At 38.7% G+C, this 23753-nt stretch overlaps 1 protein-coding gene across 5 annotated transcripts in view; it reads right to left on the bottom strand.

The window, feature by feature from the left end:
* The window catches only part of sbf1 (SET binding factor 1), a 115247-nt gene that overhangs the window by 21623 nt on the left and 69871 nt on the right, over positions 1-23753 (bottom strand). For all 5 annotated transcript variants that reach the window (XM_061913264.1, XM_061913265.1, XM_061913262.1 and 2 more), the window contains 17 exons: positions 19909-20007; positions 19618-19825; positions 19311-19423; positions 18369-18518; positions 18177-18245; positions 17695-17856; positions 13209-13474; positions 11226-11398; positions 11071-11144; positions 7934-8126; positions 7714-7841; positions 7460-7635; positions 7024-7160; positions 2842-3049; positions 2569-2765; positions 1196-1333; positions 1026-1121 (listed from right to left, as the gene is read on the bottom strand). In XM_061913264.1, the coding sequence (XP_061769248.1) occupies positions 1026-1121; positions 1196-1333; positions 2569-2765; positions 2842-3049; positions 7024-7160; positions 7460-7635; positions 7714-7841; positions 7934-8126; positions 11071-11144; positions 11226-11398; positions 13209-13474; positions 17695-17856; positions 18177-18245; positions 18369-18518; positions 19311-19423; positions 19618-19825; positions 19909-20007 (2587 nt within the window). The remainder of the gene's footprint in view (positions 1-1025; positions 1122-1195; positions 1334-2568; positions 2766-2841; positions 3050-7023; positions 7161-7459; positions 7636-7713; positions 7842-7933; positions 8127-11070; positions 11145-11225; positions 11399-13208; positions 13475-17694; positions 17857-18176; positions 18246-18368; positions 18519-19310; positions 19424-19617; positions 19826-19908; positions 20008-23753) is intronic.

Below are 23753 nucleotides of genomic sequence, written 5' to 3' on the forward strand. Positions count from 1 at the left end.
TATACAACACAAAACCTTCCGTTAAGTGCAAAGTAAGCTTAGCTGTATTATCTAATACAGACAACCAAAAGTGTAAAACAGAAAAATAAAAAATAACAACATACACAAATGGATGAAAACAATGTCAACAAACTACAGTGACTCTTTGATTTATGAACCCCTAATTGTATAAACTTAGATTTACAAACCACAGACCGAATAAAAATATGCTTTGACATACGAGCCTCCGGCATTTTGGAACTACAGCACAGCAATTGTTGGCGGGCTTAGTCAGTCAGCATTGCTGCTTTGTGTGCCTTTTAAAAAACTTTTTTACAGAATTTTGTAGTTCTGATGTGAGCAATTGACAAGTAACTGTGTGGTTTGAAACATTCTGGAAGTATCCACAGCGTTGTCCACACTGCCTTCAGCCCACTCCCTTTGGCCTCAAGCGAAAAAGATTAACCAACAACGCAAATTATTTTTTTCATTCCTATTTACTGTAGTGACTTGGCTGTTAAAGTGTGGAATTTTGAGATTTGTTTTGTGTGCAAGCAACACAGGGCTTGTGACAATGTGTGTGCCTGTTGTCAAATGAGGACAGTTCAGCTTGTTGTGGGTTGTTATTAAATGGAAAGTTGATGATCCTCTCCTTAAGTTTGTTTGATATACAGTACTGTATAGTGCTTTGTATTGTTGAAAATGTACAAGCTTTTACTAAAATAGGGACTTTTGTCGAGGCTGGAACCCATTAGTCATATTTACTTTGTTTTTTATGGAGAAATTAACTTTGATATACAAACTTATTACAGTTCAAGAACCAATTAATTATGGTTCAATTGCATAGCTTAAAAATATATTTACATTCTGCTTATGTATTTGATAAAGTCACAAGTGATTGGGCAAACAATGACTAGTTTCAGTTTCTGTTATGTCGACAACCACTTCTATCAAAGGCAGTCAGCCAGTCTGAGAAGGATCGACTAAAACGGGTTCCACTGTAATAAGAGTCATCTGATTACTACACCAGCAGAGACACATCTCACCTCCTCGGCTAAACGTTCCAGGCAAGTCTTCCTTGGTGCCCATCACTTGCTTCATCAGAGCACCAATCTTTGGCTGCCGCAACCTATCTGATGAGTCTGTTGGAAAGTAGTCACAGTCAGTAAGGTATTCGTCATTGTGTCACATTCTAGTAATTTGCTAGTTGCCCCACCTGCGGCATTCATGTGGGTGGAAGTAAAACCGCTGAGTGTGTTCCTGCCAGTGTTCTCGCTGTAAGACGGCATGGAACTGATAATGGCCTGTAGGTATTTCTCCTGCTCCAGACTCGTGGAGTCTGCCTGTGAGGGCACTGCACACACAAACAGAAGGTCAACAAATGTTTTGTTTTTTTACTCAACAAGTGGCTATTTTAGTTTCAAACCCAAATGACCAAATAAATGTCAATTTTGATACTAGTCTCATACGGATTGCACACTGTCAGCAAAACCTATTTTTCAAATCTGATGTTTTAATGTAGTTATAAATGTTATAAGTGTCCATAAAGACTGTTTATGACCACCAAAGGTGAGCTGCTTTGTAAAAAAAAAAAAAAATTGCAGCCTGGTGCTCTGCCATTTACCCAACAGCCAGCAACAGATGTAGTAGCTGTAAGTTTTATTATGTTGTTTTTCTTCAGTTAACAGACTAATCTATCATGGTGCTGATAAATGTGAGTATAGCGTCAACACTGTTACCCCCTTCGCCCCCACACACACACACACTCTCCGCGGTGACTATAAATTGTAGAACTTTCAATAAATATATTATAACTACACCTCTGCATAACAATGTAAACTTACTAACAAACAAAACAAAACAAAGAATAATGTACCAACTTACAACAAAAAATAACTTTATTTATATTTTTTTGTAGTCTGTATTAAAAAACAATTGAAGTGTATGACTTTAAATTAAAAAAAAATAAAACCTTATTTAAACGATAAACATTTTTTGACTGACTTAAACCATTTGATACTGAAAAATTAAATAATCAGCACCTTTTGTAGTGCACAACTTTTCAAAGTGGGATTTGAAGCATGATACGGATAAAGCTTGTTCTCCGGGGTCACACGTGTCCCCACTAGCGTCGCTAGTGTCCCCCCCCAATGCAACCTTGTTAAATGTGATATATGGCATCTACTAGGTTGGGCAAGTGCAGAGTTATTATGTATAAGTAAAAGTGGCTTTTTGGAGACACAATTCGAATTAAACTTATTCTTCTTGGTTTAGCATTAAAGCTACAAACACACAAAACAGGCTCACTAAATGCACTTTAAAACTGTCTAATTTCAAGCATTAGGGCTACATTATGGGCAACAAACTTCTCATGTACCTCAATAGACCTCTAAGACTTTTTTTTTTTTTTTTTTTTACAATTGTTGAAAAAAAGTATGCTATGGGACTTTTAACTTTAAAATTAAAAATGCCATTTCGTCGCTTAAATATCATAATCAGACCTTGTTATATTTTTCTGTTATCTTATTACTATACTAATTAGAGGTCTGCTAATAAATGTATGCTAAATCGTATAGTTAAAAATGTCACCTGAAGTAGGGGCATTGGGAGACTTAAAGAAGCCCACCACCCCCTTTGCGTGGAAGCCTGCAGAGCGCAGGAGAACAGCCTTGGTCCGAGAATTACGCCAACATACCACAGGGAAGCGGTTTTGTCGGTAGCAGCGGCAGATTCTATGGATGGTGGAATCTGGGATGCTCTGCGGGACAATGAGCAGGCCGGGGTAGCTACAACACGAGCGCACACATCAGATTAAACACAAAAGAAACAATTCTATCCAATCTCTTTGTATGTTTTGCTCACCTCCTGCAGACTGTATACATGCGGTTAACTGTTGATATTCTAAAGGGCTCATTTTTGGAGCGGGTCAGGCTGTTACTGAGCGTGCCCAGGCCCAGGCGCTGGTAGTCGCGGCAGCACGCTCTCTCCACCACGTTGCTCATGGTCTGTCTATCTGAAGAGCGAATGGTGGAAGAGAGCGTGAGGGAGCTCTGATCCACCTCTTCTGAAACTGTGGAGACACAATTTACACCAAGCGACATTTTACTGAAAGCTTTGCGAACGTTGTGCGAACGTTGATAAATAAGGCAGACATTCCCAACCAATGTGAGAGCTCATCATGTGTGTCTCAGGAAATTATCAAAATTTACCTAATTGGTCTGAAAAATATTTTTCATTTACTTAAAACACCATCTTTGATCGTCAATGCCAGCGACAGTCTCTTCCACTAGATATTAGAAATGCTCCAAAAAATTGATTCACATCTGGATCCCAATTTTTATTCATTTAGATTACAAACCAAATCATAATTTTTTCAGAATCAGCTAAAAAATATCTATTTTTGGATTTAAAAAATTAAACAAAATATAATTGATGTCATTATTTATATTATTATTGCTGCTTTTATACTTTTACTGTTTTTTCTTTTTTAATAATCTACAGTATTTAAATAAGTATTGTACAGTATTTTTGTATCCTATGTATCCTAGTAAAGTTGGCATTGGGTTGGTGTTGCTCTATTTTCTTTAATTGGATTGACTAACATTCTCAAATTTTTGTAAATACATTTTTTTTTAAATAGTTTTTTAGACCAACACTGCGCGTACAAGTCAAAGGAGATTTTGTAACATGTAACCTGTTATCAAAATGTATACACCAACAATTATATTACAAGGATCGTGTTGAATTGAGAAATGATTCTGAAACGAATCGTCACCCTTTCATTTGGAATCGAATTGAATCGTAATATGCCCAAAGATTTCCACCTCTACTAGATAGCATAAGTTACATAATTGAACTGTACATCCACAGGTTAGCATGAATAAAGAAATATATTTTTGTTTGGTGGTGTACATTAAGCTTTTTATGATTTATTCATTAGAGCTGCAGCGACTAAATATATTAGTAGTCGAGTATTTTACTGAAGATTTGTTTGATTAGTTTGGGATAAAACATATTTTTGCTTGGTTACAAAGCAATTCTAAATACACAAAACATTATAAGACCTTGGACTTAATAATAAACAACCAATTAGTTTCATGCTGAAATTACTACAACTAAATGACATATCGCAGTTATGAACCCTAAACTTCGACCGGCTGACAAGAAATACTGCATATATATATATATTAGGCTTGTAACGGTAGACAAAAATTTCGGTTCGGTACGTACCTCGGTTCAGAGGTCACGGTTTGGTTCATTTTCGGTACAGTAAGAAAACAACAAAATATACATTTTTGATTATTTATTAACAAATTTGCTAAATCTTCCACCAAAAATATTTTTCTTAGTGGAATATTTGATGTGAAGTAATCGGAAACTTGGATAGGTCAGTAATTCATACTAACATTGATTTTGATTCAATATTATGTTTTGAGCAATGACAGTTTGAAAGAAAAAAAAACAGCTTTGTTTTATTAGTCAACGTTGCAACTTTTTCTAAATTACATTTAGCCTTTAAGCTTTTTTATTTAACTTTTTTTATGTTTTTGTTTATTTGAATAGTATTTTTAGAATGTGCCGTGGGCCTTTAAAACATTAGCTGTGGGCCGCAAATGGCCTCCGGGGCACACTTTTGACACTCCTGCTATAGATATTAAAAAATAAAATCTGATAAATCTATGGATAAAAAGCAGAGCCTGGCGACACATGCGCGTTTATCATAACTCTCTCGCTCTCTCTCTCTCTCTCTCTGCCCCTCTCTCACCAATGCTGCTGCGCGCATTACTTTTTTTTTTTTTTTTAACCCCTTCTTAACCCTGAACGTACATTGAAAATACACGTAACCCTAACTTAAAATTCCGGACATTCGAGGCATTTAAGAAACTCCACTTGGACAGCTCCGCAAATAGGGCATATCCGGTGAAAAGAGGAGGTGTGGTCAGTCTATCATAGCCTAGTCGTTGCTTGCATGCCGTGTGGTGTTGTTTTTTTGATTGATTGAAACTTTTATTAGTTGATTGCACAGTACAGTACATATTCTGTACAATTGACCACTAAATGGTAACACCCGAATAAGTTTTTCAACTTGTTTAAGTCGGTGTCTACGTAAATCAATTCATGGTGCCTCGGTGTGCATTGATTACACAACGTGCGGTGCGCTACTTAATATGTCCGTGTCATTCGGTACACCTCCGAACCGAACCGATTTGTGGCCTGCAGCTCATTCTACGAAAAAAAAACATAAAAAGTGCAATAAGAGAAAACAGGTGAAATGTAATCAGAAAAAGTTGTGATATTGACTTTAATAACACAAAGCTACCAAGCAGGCTGTTTTTGCTTTAAAACGGTTATTGTTCAAAAAATATAATTGACAAATAGATCTGAAGTTGATCGAGAGATTTAAGCGTTGAAATTAAAAATATATATATATATTTATATGATTTATAATACTTCTATGAGTGTGAGGCCTTTTGGATCCCAATGACCTTCATTGGGATTTTTTGTCATCGCTCGAAAAATAATAAATCAAAAGCTATGTTGTTACTACATATTAAAAAATTTAGGCTCCAAATACGTCACATCAAATATCCCAATAAGAAAAATGTTGTGGGCGAAATATTGCATATTTTGTGTATTTGCCATAAAAAATTTTGGGTTTTGTTTGGGAAAAAAGGTTTAAAAATATTATGAAAAAATAACTTAATGGCATCAGATAGATCTTAAGTTGATCTGTAGATACTTAGGAGTTGAAAATAAAAATAAAATTGATGTATGAATTTTTTTTAACACTTTAATGGACGGCGTGGCGCAGTGGAAGAGTGGCCGTGCGTAACCCGAGGGTCACTGGTTCAAATCCCACCTAGAACCAACCTCGTCACGTCCGTTGTGTCCTGAGCAAGACACTTCACCCTTGCTCCTGATGGGTGCTGGTTGGCGCCTTGCATGGCAGCTCCCTCCATCAGTGTGTGAATGTGTGTGTGAATGGGTAAAGGTGGAAGTAGTGTCAAAGCGCTTTGAGTACCTTGAAGGTAGAAAAGCGCTATACAAGTAAAACCCATTTATCATTTATTTATTTAATGACCTTTAACATTCACCAAAATTGAGGGAAGGCCTTATGAGTTACAGTAAATATTGTTTTGGTTTTAAAAATTAAAAAAACATAAAAACGGACTGCGTATGCTTTCATTTTTCAGTGTGCGATCCTCAGTGGAAAATGTTTAGACACCCGTGTTCGAAGGGAAATCTTTATGTGTATATTTGTTATTAGTACCAACAGTTCAACTTTTGCCAGAGTCCCTTGAAAAAAGCTAAATTTAAAAAAATGGCCTGTTACCCACATTTTGAACACCAAATGGTTTATATACTTCGCCAGGTAGACAAAGTGATACCAAACGACGGAAGCGTGTCTCAGCTCGTTCCAAGCAAGGTTTCCCGCTTTTGGAGATTTGGTGATGGTAATGCACAATTCCCAGACTTGTCATGGCAGATCCCGTGGTCGTTCATGCGCCAAATTCAGTGCTTTGTCTTTCATGACCACTAGTATTTAATTACTGAAAAAATGCAAGACAACACACTCTCCACTCAATCACTTTTTAAAGGTCGCTAAATTGGATGCACAGAGCTCTTCTACTACATCTCTGGCAAATCAGGTGTGTATGAAGCGGCAAATGCACATTTGTGGTGGGTCCAATTTCAATAGTTAATAAATGTCTGCCTCAATTAAATTAATTTATGGGAAACACCACGTCTACTTCCTACTTCAGTCTGCGTGGGTGACATAAGCCCGCTGAAACACATTTAAAGTAATCATACTTTTAGCTTTATCAATAAATACATTATTCCTCAAGGCAGAGCAAATAAAACAATTTCTTATAATCGAGTTAACCCCTGATAATCATTTGAATTAAAATTAGAACACATTGTTTGATTATTTTTGCAACATAAAATATATCATAACAAATATTTATTATTTCATTTTCATTATATTATTCTGCCTTTGGAAAAATTGAGAAACATCAAGTACATGTTCTGTGAAGTTGCTACCTGAAATTTCATCCTCATCCAGCTCTGACTGGAAGCTGCTCCTGTTCTCCCAAGTAGGAGGGGAGTATTTCTTCCTAGTCACATACTGTCGGCCGATTGTCCTTTTGGCGCTCTTCACCAGGTTTTTAGAAAGTGTTCTGAAAGAAACAAGGATGTCCTTAAGTCTGTCACCAGACTGGGTCACTCGACTTCCTGTTTTCTGTGATGGGATCACTTCTTTACAGTTGTATGCAAAGCATAGCAAAACTTTAATAATACATTTATAATGGCCCAGACTGTATACAGAAATACCAAAATGACACAATACAGCTGTGATTTAATTAATATTACTGTGAGTAGCCTGCTAAATTGTTAAACACCTTTATAAGTTCAACACAATACGAGCAGCACTTTGTAAAACTTCATTTAATTTGATGCCCAAAAAACAAGGTCATACTTGAGTGACTGGTTCTTGTCTTTTGTCTTATGCTCCACTACCAGCTTTCCACTCTGACCCACGGTGAAGGCGAACGTCCCCTGCACATGCTGTGGGTACCGTAGTTTGTGGATGTGCTTTCTGAAAACTTCCGCAAGGTCGGCCGCCACTTCCTCGTCGAACGCGATCTTCATTAACTGCAGAGAAACAGAGGGCAATGTTATATAAAAGACGGAAAAAGATTGCACCGCAAGTAACAGAGGATTCTACACTACCTGGAAGGTGCAGGACCGTAGCTGCAGCCCTTCCAGGAGAAAGTGCTCCATGGCAGCATTGACAGAGATTCTCTTCTCCTTTGTCAATGAGGCAATGGGGAATGAGCGAGTCACCACCTGCTCTCCCACTGCAAGAGGATACAAAGTTAATTGTTCTAACATAATGTGGCCGTAATGTACAGTAAGAACATTGCACAATGTGTATAGTGCAATCTCTCACCCAGTGGGTCCGTAGGAGTGCCTTTGAAGATAAGCCGGTAGGTGGTGAGGAAGATGGCGCCCTCTGCAGGGAGCAATGGCGGGCCTCCCATATGCCCAGTAGCCTCCTCGCGCCCGTCTGGGAAGAGGTGAACGCGCATGCCGTCCATCACCAGCTCCTCCCCAGACAAAAGTGTTGGCCTCAGCAGCTTGGGCTGGATAGGGACGAGAGAGAGAGAGAGAGAGAGAGACAAAGAGGGAAGGAGGCAAGTACATTAATGAGTACAGATAAAGGGGGGTGAAAATATAGGGGAGAAAGAGTTCTTATAAATTACATGATACCGCTAAAAAATTTCAAGGGATGCAAACATGCAAAATACAAATCCTGTTTCCATATGAGTTGGGAAATTGTGTTGAATGTAAATATAATCGGAATGCAATGATTTGCAAATCATTTTCAACCCATATTCAGTTGAATATGCTACAAAGACAACATATTTGATGTTCAAACTGATAAAAAAAAATTTTTTTGCAAATAATCATTAACTTTAGAATTTGATGCCAGCAACACGTGACAAAGAAGTTGGGAAAGGTGGCAATAAATACTGATAAAGTTGAGGAATGCTCATCAAACACTTATATGGAACATCGCACAGGTGTGCAGGCTAATTGGGAACAGTTGGGTACCATGATTGGGTAAAAAAGCAGCTTCCATGAAATGCTAAGTAATTCACAAACAAGGATGGGGTGAGGGTCACCAATTTGTAAGCAAATTGCCGAACAGTTTTAGAACAACATTTCTCAACGAGCTATTGCATGGAATTTAGGGATTTTACCATCTACGGTCCGTAAAATCATCAAAAAGTTCAGAGAATTGGGAGAAATCACTGCACGTAAACGATGATATTATGAACTTTTGATCCTTCAGGCGGTTCTGCATCAAAAACCGACATCAGTGTGTAAAGGATATCACCACATGGGCTCAAGAACACTTCATAAAACCACTGTCAGTAACTACAGTTGGTCGCTACATCTGTAAGTGCAAGTTAAAGCTCAGCTTTGCAAAGCCAAACCCATTTATCAACAATATCCTGAAACGTTGCAGGCTTGGCTGGGCCCGAGCTCACCTAAGATGGACTGATGCAAAGTGGAAAGGTGTTCTGTGGTCTGACGAGTCCATACTTCAAATTATATTTGGAAACAGAGGACGTGGTGTCCTCCAGAACAAAGAGGAAAATAACCATTCAGATTGTTACAGGCGCAAAGTTCAAAAGCCAGCATCTGTGATGGTATGGGGGTGTATTAGTGCCCAAGGCATGGGTAACTTACACATCTGTGAAGGCACCATTAATGCTGAAAGGTCCATACAGGTTTTGGAGCAACATATGTTGTCATCCAAGCAACGTTATCATGGAAGCCCCTGCTTATTTCAGCAAGACAAGTGTTACAACAGCGTGGCTTCGTAATAAAAAGAGTGCGGGTACTTTCCTGGCCCGCCTGCAGTCCAGACCTGTCTTCCATCGAAAATGTGTGGCACATTATGAAGCGTAAAATACGACAGCGGAGACCCCGGACTGTTGAACGACTGAAGCTCTACATAAAACAAGAATGGGAAAGAATTCCACTTTCAAAGCTTCAACAATTAGTTTCCTCAGTTCCTAAACGTTTATTGAGTGTTGTTAAAAGAAAAGGTGATGTAACACAGTGGTGAACATGTCCTTTCCCAACTACTTTGGCACGTGTTGCAGCCATGAAATTGTAAGTTAATTATTATTTCCAAAAAAAATAAAGTTTATGAGTTTGAACATCAAATATCTTGTCTTTGCAGTGCATTCAACTGAATATGGGTTGAAAAGGATTTGCAAATCATTGTATACCGTTTATATTTACATCTAACACAATTTCCCAACTCATATGGAAACGGGGTTTGAATAACATTTACTTCAATGTCATGCTTTGTACAATAACCATGTAGTACAGGACTGATTACAATATATGGATAAAAGTAATGTGTGTTACAATATGTTGTTATAAGACCTCACAACACACGAGGCAACCTGTACTGTGCAAATATTGGTACCTTAATAAAAAGTCCCCTGTCGTGCAAAATGGACTTAATAATGATAGGAGACGTTTGCACTTTCTCACTGAAAGATGTCCCAAGAGCATGTTTAAAGGAAAATCAACCATTTCCCTTGGTTGCTTTTGAGGTTCCGAGTTTTCATAAGGACAAACCTCCTGGCGCAAAGGGCTTTGATCCTGACCTCTAACCCCTAGCTAGATAAGCCCATGTATATGCCCAAAATTTCACAGAGGACAGCTTTGTAAAAAAAAAGGAAACAGCTTTCCTAGTGTTGCTACAGATTGTGGCCTTCTGCCCGCTTCTTCATATTAAAATGTTGCACGTGAACGTAATGTATCACGTCCATTACATTGGATTACCACAGCTCAACAGCATTAAAGCTCCATGCACACAAAACTGTGTTGACGGTAGGGCTTATTAAAAACATGTTTAAATTCCAACATCAATGCTACATTTTGGGCAATACACTATTGCAGGACCCTTGAAACGTATTCAAAAATGTTGAACAACATAATGTGAGACCCCTAAGACTAATACTTAGTGGTTTGTCTTATCTCTCTTTTTTCAAGTTCAGTGGCCTTTATCAATTATCTTTCTGGAAAAACAATAAATAACATGTCTATATTATAACATAAAGGCTGTTTGTCTCTTTTCTAGTGATACGCCAAACACTTCTTGAGTAAAAATCCTCTGATCTGACAATAATTTACAGGTTCAATAGCCAGTGCTATTGCTGTAGGTCAGCATTATACATTTTGCTTGCAGGAAGCTCAGCCCCATCCCTCTCCAACACAACAACTGACGGCACCCTTCACTACGAAGGCACGCACGATAGCATTTGTTGGAAAAGCACCGCACACCAGGACACAAAAACAAACAACAAACCAGGTCGAGCAATATCACCCAGCATGCTTTTGCTCAGGCATCCTGTGAGCCACACACCACAGTTCCATACCTGCCGTGACACTGCGAGTCTGAACAGTAGGGATTGGTGTGGAGAGGGAAGTAGGCGGGACTGGCTGGGGTTGCTCGGCATGGTCTTTCTTCAGTGCAGCGTAAAAATAGGAATTGGTTACCTTTTGGATCGGAGGCAGTCGTTTACTCTCACGATGGACTGCGTCTAAGGTCTCAATGTGCATCTGAACGATATCTACGGGCAGACAACAGAAGCGTGAGTAGAGAGAATTAAATAATCCTCGCTCGTCTGTCTAGGGTGGTTGCCAGTGTGTACCTGGGATCATGGCATGGAGCGCCTTCAGGTGTTCGTTGGTCACGCCGCTCTCATTGCACACTTTGTCTACGAATCGGTTGATGAAGCGCACCACTGAGTTGGCCACATCGGATATCTCTGCATCCTCAAAACCACTCTCAGTGTCGTAACTCTCTGCCATACTCCCTGCAATGCTATAAGACAACAAATTAATTGGGAGCATGTTTAACGAGCAGCAGGTGCTTCTGTGGGCCCCTCACATATCTAAAAGCCCTCAACATATTTTGCTGCTTTGTTCATGTTTTTTAACAACTTTTTGCAAATGCGTTATAGCCAATTGTGCAAATTTGACGATTATACAGTTGTATTGACAATACAATGCAACAGATGATAACTGTAGGCTTTGCTAATGGTACTGTGTAGAGATGTTCCGATACCGATCATCCATGAGCAAAATCGGCCAATACCAATACCTATCACACGTATTTACAATAAATGTATCAATTTACCGTATTTTCAGCACTGTACGCTGCTACTTATTTTTTTTTAACGCTTTGTACCCTGCGGCTTATAAAATGATGCAGCTAATGTATTTGGATTTTTGTGTTTGTTGTTTGTGCTATGACGCCATTTTTAAGATGAGTTTGCTCATTGCAGGTGGTGCAGGTTAAAAATATACCTCCTGTTTTTCTGCTTTGAACCGAAAGTACAACTATCCATAGGGTTTATGCTCAAAAAGATTCCTTATTCATTACTCCAAGAAACGTTTGTATGTTTTACAATATAAATACGACAATTCATACTTACTAAACCGCCCCATCTGTGATGTCTGTAGGAGTGTTTTCATGCGTTTTTGTACATGCTGTCATAATGTAAACAAGCTAGCATTGTTAGCATTAGTAAATATGCTAACATATTTACAAGTGTCTGTGTTAGTATTATCACCTTACAATGGCATTCTTTTTGTATTGTTTAAATTTTGTAAACTCACCAAAACGTCACTGTGGAGTTAAGTCTGTTGAGCTTATTGGATAGCTAGCTTCATGAGCTGGTGGGTCCATGCCAATGACTTCAGTTTTGTTTGATAAGCTGTTTTATTGCCGTGTTAAAGGTACCGTTTGGAAACATTTAAAGTATGTAAATAAACATTTACAAAATCTACTAGTTACTCTTTTTCTTCTACTGCATACCATTGTTTGAGCAAAACAAAGTCAATAGTATGCAATAACTATACCAAAACTACACAAAATCTATTACTCATTGATATTTCTTTCTGCCCCCTTATAGTCCAGTGGCTAATTCTCCAAATTTAAAAACATCAAAAAATATATATTTAAAGGAAAGAAAATATGGGCATAATCCTTTTAGTATTGATGAAATACTGATATTACCCTTGGTGTCGACAGCATCAATCTACTATGCAGTGATCTGCCCTTTTATGTGTCGTCTATTACCTGTGACAATGCTGACACACCAACAGTTGTTATATTATCCTTTCTAGACTCTAATAATCTACTTGTTAATTTCCTGTTACTAGCTGCTTACTTTCTGCTGCAACATGATTCTATCTACAGTTCTAAAAGTTTACCAAGCACTTAATTCTTCTGTTGTTTCTAGATAGCTTAGCTATTAGCATGCCTGCTCCTGCTTCCTCTCGGCATGTAACATGTTTAACCTTGTCTTAGCACTTGATAATGATACATAAGATTTTAAGAAATGCAATTTATTTGCCGTAATGGAGATGATTATTATTAACTTATGGCAGCGGCTCTCCAAAGGACATACACAATCAGTTGCTCGCTTGTCAGCAGACCAACTAAAAAAAAAACACAATACAATCCAGAGGGTATCACGTCTGTAAAAGACATTAATCGGCAATGGCGATCACATACCAAAAAAAAAAAAAAATCGACTGACACTGATCTGTGACTGATCAGCCGACACAATCCTAGTACTGTGGTATCAATGATGCCATAATCATAATTGTGGTGACACAATTCCTACCTGTTGGTTACATAGCTGTTGCTGACACTCTCTACGTCTCCGAGGCCTGTACTTCTGAGCAGGCGGTTCTTGCTGGTGTCCAGCGGCAGCAGCAAATAGCTCATCCTGTTGGCGTAGTGGATAGCCTGGCTGAACACGGTGCTTTCCTCTTTCTGCACTCGCTCCGTCTGCATTTCCTTGCCGAGCATTGGCCACAAGCGGCTCTGCTCTGATGCCAGCTCTAGGGCACTGATCTCCCGCCCACTGCCCAATCCCTCCTGCTGATCCTGAGAGCAAATTGTGTGAAGTTTGTTGATGTACAGTAATAATCAAATGAATAATCCACAGGATGGGCAAGCGACTTATAGTGAAACTTGTTTAAGTCTACGCTCCTTGGACAGGCTGAATGATGAGCAATTATTGATTTCACAAAAATCGAAACTGAAATTAGCCATTGTTTGCCCATTAACTTGGTCCAGAGAGACATAAAAAGAATGAGTGATAAAGGATTTCTTGTCCTATGGCAATTTGTTGACATGTTTCTTTCTCCATTTGTATTTTTGTCAATTTAGATTCTTCTGGTATTGTATACTCTTATTTAACAAAGCTGGTGCGAACACGGCATTTTACAATGACAATAAAGCTATTGAACATGCGCAAGTATTTATTCTGGTAGCTAAAAATGTAAAAAAAACAACAACACATTGTTGCAATTTTTTAGCCTCTGTGATAGAATCCAGGTTAATACCGCAATGCTATTATTTTAACGCTCACTTTGTGCTGAACAGGAAGTCACTGTAGCACGTTTAATGCTTTGTGATAAAGAGGATGTTAACCAAGCAAGACTAATACTAACGATACTAAACACATGTCGACAACAAACCTTTTTTTCTGTTGAAAAGACCCTATTGGGTCTCAAAATTTACATCAGCAACATGGTGTTTGAATTTTGCCTATCATTCACAATCAATCATAATGAGAGACAAGAAAAGAGACATGTCTTTTTTAGATTTTTAGGATTCTGAAGACAAAAAAAAAACGCTTACAAAATGTGGCTAAAGGCTGTTACCATTGTAGCCTTCAAAGCCCTCTAAAACAACTTAAAAGCCTCACATCAATTTTTTAAATACACACTGCAAGTATACACATGTGTTAACAAACACATTCATAATAATATGTAAAATGTACAATATTTACCCTCATTTGGTTGATTTAAACCTTCACAGAACTTATTTCCTTGTCGCAATTATTTCCGTGCCCATAGCAACGCACTTCAGAACATACTTGCCAACCCTCCCAGATTTTCCAGGAGACTCCCGAAATTCAGCACCTTTCCCGAAAACCTCCCGGGAATAATTTTGTCCCAAAAATCTCCCGAAATTCAGGCGGAGCTGGAGGCCACGCCCCCTCTAGCTCCATGCGGACCTGAGTGAGGACAACCTGTTTTCACGTCCGCTTTCCCACAATATAAACAGTGTGTGTCTGCCCAATGACATTATAACTGTAGAATGATCGAGGGCGAGTTCTTGGTTTCTTATGTGGGTTTATTGTTAGGCAGTGTCATTAACGTCCTCCCAGCGCGGTAATAACACACAACAACAGCAGTCACGTTTTCGTCTACCGTAAAGCAGTTCGTCTGCCGTAAACAGCAATGTTGTGACACTCTTAAACAGGACAATACTGCCATCTACTGTACATCCATGTGTGACAATAACATCTACGGCTTTTAGAGAGTGCAGTGCACAACTGCGCACACAATAAGGAGACGAAGATGGAAGATTCCAGACTGTAGTGCATTTGATGAAAGAACTTTTGTGCGTGCCACACAGCAATACATCATCAGAGAGGGTGTTCAGCATAGTTTGAAAATAGTGACAGAGAATAGAACAAGGATGGACAAATCAACCCTTATTTCAACAATGAGTAGATGAGTGTTATGTGTGTGTATATATGTGTGTATATATATATATATATATATATATATATATATATATATATATATATATATATATATATATATATATATATATATATATATATATATATATATATATAGCTAGAAGTCACTGAAGGTCAAGTATTTCTTAAATTCACTGAAAGTCAAGTATTTCTTATATATATATATATATGTATATATATATATATATATATATATATATATATATATATATATATATATATATATATAGGGGTGGGCAAATTAGTGCGTCAAGTATATATATATATATATATATATATATATATATATATATATATATATATATATAATAGGGGTGGGCAAATTAGTGCGTTAATTATGAGTTAACTCATCAATCTATTAACGCCGACAATTATTTTATCGCACATTTGCGTATGTTGTTTACATGCTTTTATTTTGTTAACGCCTTTCCTTAACAAGATGGCGTCGCCCGGCGTCGAGGGGCTCTTGGTAAAGATGGAACATTTGGCAAAAATACCGGACAATTCTGCAAATTTCATGGCTGGCTTACAGCGTGGTCACTCCGGGATCACTTTCGACCACCAGACAATTCTGAATGTGGATAGATCGGGCCGTTTTGGACTGAATGACGCGTGCTTGCTAGACCGGCTAGCTAGCATGGGAATACTTTGCAGGCTACATCCAGCGGCCTGTGAAGCAGCGGAGTATATGTGTTGTCTGTCTATTTATGAATAATGCAGACGAGGCGTATTGGCTGAGTTCTTAACGTTTGCTTTCAGAGCGTGCATATCACAACATACAAGATGCCGTCATGGCGACACAACCTATACCGGGCTACCGCGCATGCTCGTCACTCCTGTTGCATGCTGGGTAGGGTAGTTCTTTTATTCCCTGGCTCATAACGTCACAATATGGTACCATGTATATGATGCGTTCAGTTTATCAAAGCACCAAGCAAACAATCGGAAAATTCCCATCATATCAATTCCTAGATATGGTCATAATTATTTTAAGTGCACTACGCAGAATAAACACATTATTAATATTGCTACTACGGAGAATTTGATCAGAAATTCCCTAAAACAGCCCACTACCTATAATATAGTTTTTTTAAACATAAGATCCCTGATAAAAAAAAAAAATTCTGCTGTTACCTCAGAAATTGCCTGTTCAGATGTTATGATTGTGGCTCAGAGATGTGTATGTAGATTATATTTATTTTCCATAACAAACAGGATAACTTAAATACCCTGGCAGTGGTAGTAATAAGCTTAAATGTTTGTATTTACATTTTTTGAGTTAATTTTCATAAAATATGCTATTTAACTGCTACTGTTTAACAAGGACTGATTTAAATTGTGTTTGCACAACAAATGTTTTGGCGCTTTTGTTCATGTTGGGGAATATTCCAATAAAGGTGCACTACAAACTACTTTTGAATTCATTATTGGGCTTTGCGTATACAATGCAGTTAATCGCGATTAATCAGAGAAATAGTGCGATTAACTCCGATTAAAATTTTCAATCGTTGCCCAGCCCTAATATATATATATATATATATATATATATATATATATGAGATACTTTACTTTGTGAATTTTAGCTGTAAATATACTCCTCCCCTCTTAAACATGTTGTTGATCTTTTTTTTCATATGGTGTTGATTTGGAAATTGTTGCTTCGGCATTTTGTGGATGTGGCACCGAACAGAGATGTTGACATGCAGTTTCAAGCATTCTTAATTCTCTAGCGGGTGACTTTTCAAATGATGCTACATATTAGCAGTAATTCTACTTTTGGTAGCAACGTTTGTGCCCCACACTTGACAAATTAAAGTTGTCTGTTTAATTGTAAAATTAATTCCCGCTTGAAGTATGGCTTCAAGCGGGAATTAATTTTTGGGAATAAAGTCTTGGGAATTATTTCTTCCTTCATTTGTTACCATATTCGCACCTTCTTTCTCTCGTATTACCACTCACACGGCTTCGCTAGTATCACAGCTAACATTACCCAGTCTGCTACATCTCTGCTCTGCGAGGGCGTATACGTTTGTGATGTATGACGTGACAGTTTGTGACGGATGTAAAAACCTGCGCTTGTTGTCTGTGAGAAGGAGACACAAGAAAGACTGGGAAGAGCCTGTAGTGTAATGCCCGTAGCTAAAAGCAACTCCGCGAGAACGTATACTGGAATATCCCAATATAGTAATTTTCTATATCGTACAGAGACAAACCCGCAATATATTGCGTATATCGATATATCGCCCAGCTCTAACTCAGTGTTTAGACATACAACAACAATGTCGCTACAGCTTGGTTATTATGCAGGTTACATAATGTAAATGAAATATTGTTGGCGGTTTTTGGGTGAAATTTAGAGTGATTTAGAAGCAGAATGGATTATTCCCATTAGCTGCATTGCTCGCCACCTTGAACGGGCCGATTTTCACAAGTTACAATGCAATAAAACATGTTCTTGCCTCTAACCCGGATTACGAACGATAGACAACAAGTTTCACTACATTAGTCTTACAGCTCAACTATACAACACATATCAAAAGCAGCTTACCGAGTTGTTCTGATGCACTCCGTCTTCAGTCTCCAAGTAAAGTGCCCTAATATGGTTCTGAACATCACTGTAGAACATGGCTTCCCAAAACTGCATGTTGGTCCACACCGTGTGCTCCTGTACGCAACTATAAGCAAACTGAGTGATGCCTGCTCCCAGTTTCTGTCAAGAATAACAACAATGACATATGAGACATTTTGGCCACAAGAACAACAATTAGTAATAGTCCGGTAATAATGACAGGACCAGACTAATTTTATGAGCTCATGGTCAAATCAAGCAGACAGCCAAGATATGTATTGGTTCTTAATATTTTACAGCCTTTATAGACAGTCAATAGAACAGGTGGGTAACAACTTGACTTACAACTATTATTTTTAAAGTAGTGTGAGTGGTAACACAACTTACAGTACCTACTGTACAACTTGGTACATTTGAAATTCATGATATCAATTGTGGACTGAGTCTTCTTGGCGACTTACTCTGCAAAAGGCTGTGACCAATGGGAGAAGGGCGGCTGCAATACCATGTTCATCCATATGTGAACAGTCCTGAGTAGAGAAGTTGAATAAAAACGTGACAGCTTGCAAAACATATAAAAGAATACTGCATTCACACAAAACTCAGGGTATATGAATGATAAATCGAACTGTAGAGTAAGAGTTGTAACTTACCTGTAAGGTGCAGTTCATCATGCGGACTATGTAGTCGAACTGCTGGTCGTCTAACACTGCTCGGTTCTGTAAGACGTGCTGATTGAGTTCTTGGGTCAAACACAGCCGAGCCGCTCGTCCTTTTAATGCGCGAAGTACAGCAGGCATGAGCTGCAAAATGAAGGGGCAATTTTTGAACTACATCTGATCAGACAATACAGAGCCTTGAATTTTGCTTAAATGACAATAACTATACTTTCAAACATAAGAACACAGTACCAACTGCCAAGCATGATGTTGTTACATTAGTATTATACTCTGGGGCTGTTTTGCTGCCGGCTGTACTGGTGCACTGCACAAAGTGGATGGAATCATGCATGAGGAAGACTACTAAAGTAAGGGCAGCTAGACAGCTGAACCTTAGACACAATTGAGTGTTCCAATAGGAAAATGATCTAAACCACAGTTAAAAATTGTTTTTGGAAAGGACAAATCAGGATAACATTATATTTGTGTAATGGCCTTCCTAAAGCCCCTCAACTGTGTTGAACATTTGTGGTCTAAGCTGGGTCTGAGCGAGAAAACCAACTATGTTTAACCTGACCAATCCTAGCAAAAAAAAGTGGCGAAATTCCCATCCAAAATCATGCCAGAAACTTGTCAAAGAGAATAAAAATAATCCTGCAAAGGTGTTGCTGAGGGATATTAGTGGGTGTACTGGATGTATTAGAACCTGTATGTATACTTTTGATGCTGTGTATTGTTCTATATAGAGTATAATCAGTCCACCCTACAAAAATAACTGTTCAAAATTGATATGACAGTCCGGAACAACAGAGAAATCGAATGAGATATAGGAGCCATGTCACAAATTAGCCCAATTAAACTTTAAAGATCAGGGCACAAAACAGTCACTTTTGCTAAAGGATTCCCAAAATGGAAAAAATTGTAAGTCATCACTACCTTCTTGGCCTCCAGCATTTTGTTCTCGAAGATGTATGTGATGCAGTTCCTGACAACTTCTAACCTGCGGGCACTGTTGGCCATAACGTTGCTGTTCCGATCCACAATGTCCCCTGTGGAAATGTGGCAGATGTGATGCACAGAGACTAATTTATCACTGTGGCACCATTGAATGAAGCCTGTCAAACACACGCTGAGAGAGATTGAACTTGAGGAGGTGCAAAGTCAGAGGATGAACAGAGGTTTCCACCAAAACGCAAATTTACAAAGTGTTATATCTCTATTTTGAAAGTTGTTGAAGGCTTACCCAGTGTAGGACCAGAAGACACCATGCTCTTGACCTCTGCCTTGACCACAGGCGGGACCGTCTTGAGCTTGGCGGCAGCGTGGTCGATGAAGAGCTGTACTGCAACTTCATCCAGCACAGGGAAGGCCGTCTGACTCAGTGTAGTACATTGGCCGTTTTCCAACGGTCGCTGGACTTTATGCATGGTCACTGCCGGGTAGGGATTTTCCTGGAGTGTGACAAAAAAAGATGCTCTGTGGTTCCACACAAATAATTTTCAAAAATAGCGGTGTTATTTAATTCGAAACGCACATTTTTGAAAAGCAGCTCAGCCAACTCCTTGATATGGTTCATTACTTTGCGCGGACAGGCCTCCTCTTGTCGTATCCTCTCCACCTCATTGGCTACCAACTGTGGAAACAACATAAAATAATTGCTCTCTCCATATAAATCACTCAAACATGTTGAATTAAAAGTGATGCAGCCCTGGAGACAGCAATAAAGTAAATGTTTGGCGTTCAACTAGAAATGCATGATCGTAGACAACCACAAACATTTAGAGTAGACCAATATTATTCATACCAAAGGTATATTTTGAATAAAGTAAAAATGTTACGGGTGAATTGCTATTTTTTGGGTCTGGAAATGACAGGAAAAAGTGGCAAAGACAATGGGGGAAAAATAAATGTTATTTACTTAAAAAAAATGTGGTTTTGTATCGCTATAGCTAATTTTGTAATTATAAAGTTGATTTTAATTATTTGATATCACACATATATATATATATATATATATATATATATATATATCCATCCATCCATCCATTTTCTACCGCTTATTCCCTTTCGGGGTCGCGGGGGGCGCTGGCGCCTATCTCAGCTACAATCGGGCGGAAGGCAGGGTACACCCTGGACAAGTCGCCACCTCATCGCAGGGCCAACACAGATAGACAGACAACATTCACACTCACATTCACACACTAGGGCCAATTTAGTGTTGCCAATCAACCTATATATATTCATACATAAAAAAAAAGAAGGAAAAGATCTTCATGTCTTGTTCTTTGACTGGCCAACGCCTATGGATCAGTCCTTCATTCATTGCTGTGGACTGACTTTGAATTCTTTCAAGTGCCAACTACAATCACAAATCTTGTAAAACACTATTTCCAGGATTTGCAGTTTTGCCTCACAACATCAGAATTCACCACTATGTGGCAATCTCTGGAGGTAGGCATCATGGCTGGGTGCACCATCTCCCCATTGGCCTTTACGATGGCAATGGAGATCATTATTAGAGCCTCGAAATGGGTGGTTGGTGGAGAACGACTACAATGTGGTCAGAGATTACCACCAATTCGAGCTTGTATGGACGATATAACAACACTCACAACAAATGTCCCCTGCACGAAGAGACTGCTGGAGAAACTTCATTCAAATGAAGCACGGATGAAGTTAAAGCCCAGCAAGTGCAGAAGTATCTCCATTGTGAAAGGCCAAGTCACACACCAGAGATTTCATGTCAGCGGAACACCAGTACCAACTGTTTCAGAAATGCCAGTAAAGAGCTTGGGAAGGTGGTACGACGCAAGGCTCAAAGACACAGAGCAGTTTGAGCAACTAAAAAAGGATACCATCACTTACATGGATCTCATCAATAAAACCTTGTTGCCAGGAAAACTCAAGTTGTGGTGTTTTCAATTTGGCATACTCCCAAGACTTTTGTGGCCTTTAAATGTGTACGAAATCCCCATCACCAAGGTTGAAAAATTGGAACATGTGATAAGCACGCAGCTGAAACAGTGGCTTGGAATTCCAAAATGCTTCAGTTCCATCGGACTAAATGGGCATGGCGAATTGGAATTACCAATCTCAGGACTGGTGGAAGAATTCAAATGCACTAAAGCAAGGCTGGTCATGACGCTAACCGAAACTGAGAATACAGTCATTCGAAAAGCGGCCCCCAGAGTAACAGCGGGAAGAAAGTGGATTCCATCAGAAGCTGTTCAAAGTGCAAAGTCTGCTCTTCAATTCAGAGATGTGGTTGGGCAAGTACAGCATGGGAGAGCAGGACTCGGACTCATCCCAAAAACTCCCCGATGGCACAAAGCAACATCAGAGCAGAAAAGACGGCTAGTGGTAGAGGAAGTCAGGAGACAGGAGGAGGGAGAGCGACATGCTAAAGCCGTCTCAATGGCCAAGCAGGGGAGATGGACCAACTGGGAAAGCCTGGAGAAGAAAAAGCTCAACTGGTATGACATCTGGCAGATGGAGGGAGCACGGCTGAGTTTTATCATCAGAGATGACATCTGGCAGATGGAGGGAGCACGGCTGAGTTTTATCATCAGAGCCACGTACGACCTGCTACCGTCCCCCCTAAATCTGAAAACCTGGTACGGAGAAGATCCCGCCTGTTCCCTGTGTCAAGTACCTGCATCTCTAAGACACATCCTATCAGGGTGTACTATAAGTCTCACCCAAGGATGCTATACTTGGCGGCATAACCAAGTACTCAGAGAGCTTGCATTAACACTGGAACAGAGGCGAACAACCACAAACAATCTCCCACAAACACCAGCAGGAAAGGTCCATTTCACACATTTTGTACCAGCTGGCCAACATCGAGAGTGTCAAACGACACCAAATAATGCAAGCATCCTGCAGTCGGCTCGAGATTGGAAATTGGAAGTAGACCTTGATAAAAAGCTTGTGTTTCGCCAAGAAATAATGGCTACAACACTCCGGCCAGACATGGTCCTGTGGTCTCCATCAGCAAAGCTGGCTTATGTCGTGGAGCTCACAGTACCATGGGAAGAAGGGGTTGAAGAGGCTTACGAGAGGAAAATAAACAAATATTCTGACCTGGCAGCTGAAGCATCCCAAAACGGCTGGAAGACCAACATTTTCCCAGTAGAGGTGGGATGCAGGGGATTTATTGCCACATCTACTACCATCAGTCTGTTGAAAAAAATGGGGGTGAAGGGACGCTCCCTCCAACAGGCTATCAAGTACATGTCAAATGCTGCCGAAAAAGCCAGCAACTGGCTCTGGATTAAGCTCAAGGACCCCAACTGGGCGGTAAAATAAGAGACAATGGTATGCGGTCAGTCTTAGGCCTGACTCAGGGAAAAGGACGACCCTGCCATGCATAGTCCGACAGGATATGGAGGGTATGGCATGGAGGGGGGTATACCTGGGACGCTAGGTACACCGTTGGGCCCTCTGGAGACGTCGTGGGCTTCAAATCAACGAAACGTCGATGAAGCAGGGTGCCCACCCGAAGACCCCAATGACATACTTACCCTCCCTTTCACCACTCCACACCGACTGAAACCGTCAAGACTGTTCCTACTTACCAAAGGGATTGAAACATCTAGTTCTATTTGCTTTACTATATATATATATATATATATAAATATATATATATATATATATATATATATATTTAAATGTTATTGTGAAAAATTAGAAATGTGAAAGAAGGTACACTATAAATAATTACTGAGACATCAAAAATAGTAGGATTTAATAATCTTGTAAAATTGTTCTACTCTTCTTCAAACATTTTGCATTGTGCAAGTGTAAACATGGGATATATTTTCAATGTAACATAGTAAAGCATGTTACAAATAAAATAAATCATTACCATCCATCCATTTTCTAAAGCTTGTCCCTCTCTGTAATTACAAAAATGATGGAGGGTGAAACGGGACAGAATTATATGAATAAATAGATCTTTCAATAAATACTTTATAGTTTGAATTAAATATAAAATACAATATTGAATGAGTCAGTAATTAATTGAATGTAATATTACATTTAACCATTTCATTTTATAATGATTTAATGTTTTATTTCATTATTTAATGATTTATTTTTTATGATTCAATTGATGATTGCATGGTTTACATAAATAAATTATTAATTCACAAAATAATAATAACTAAATATTTATATAAATCATTACCTAATTAATTACATCATGACATTTTTGAATATATCATGAAATAATTTAATAATAATTACATTTGTAAATATTTTATAATAACAGTAAATATTTTTTATAAAATTTTATATTAAACACATTGACACATTTATAACACATTTATGTATTTAACTAGATTCATAATTAATTAGTGACACATTTAAGTAATTGTT

Source organism: Nerophis ophidion, linkage group LG10 (genome assembly GCF_033978795.1).
Source record: "Nerophis ophidion isolate RoL-2023_Sa linkage group LG10, RoL_Noph_v1.0, whole genome shotgun sequence".
NCBI classification, from domain to species: Eukaryota; Metazoa; Chordata; class Actinopteri; order Syngnathiformes; family Syngnathidae; genus Nerophis; species Nerophis ophidion.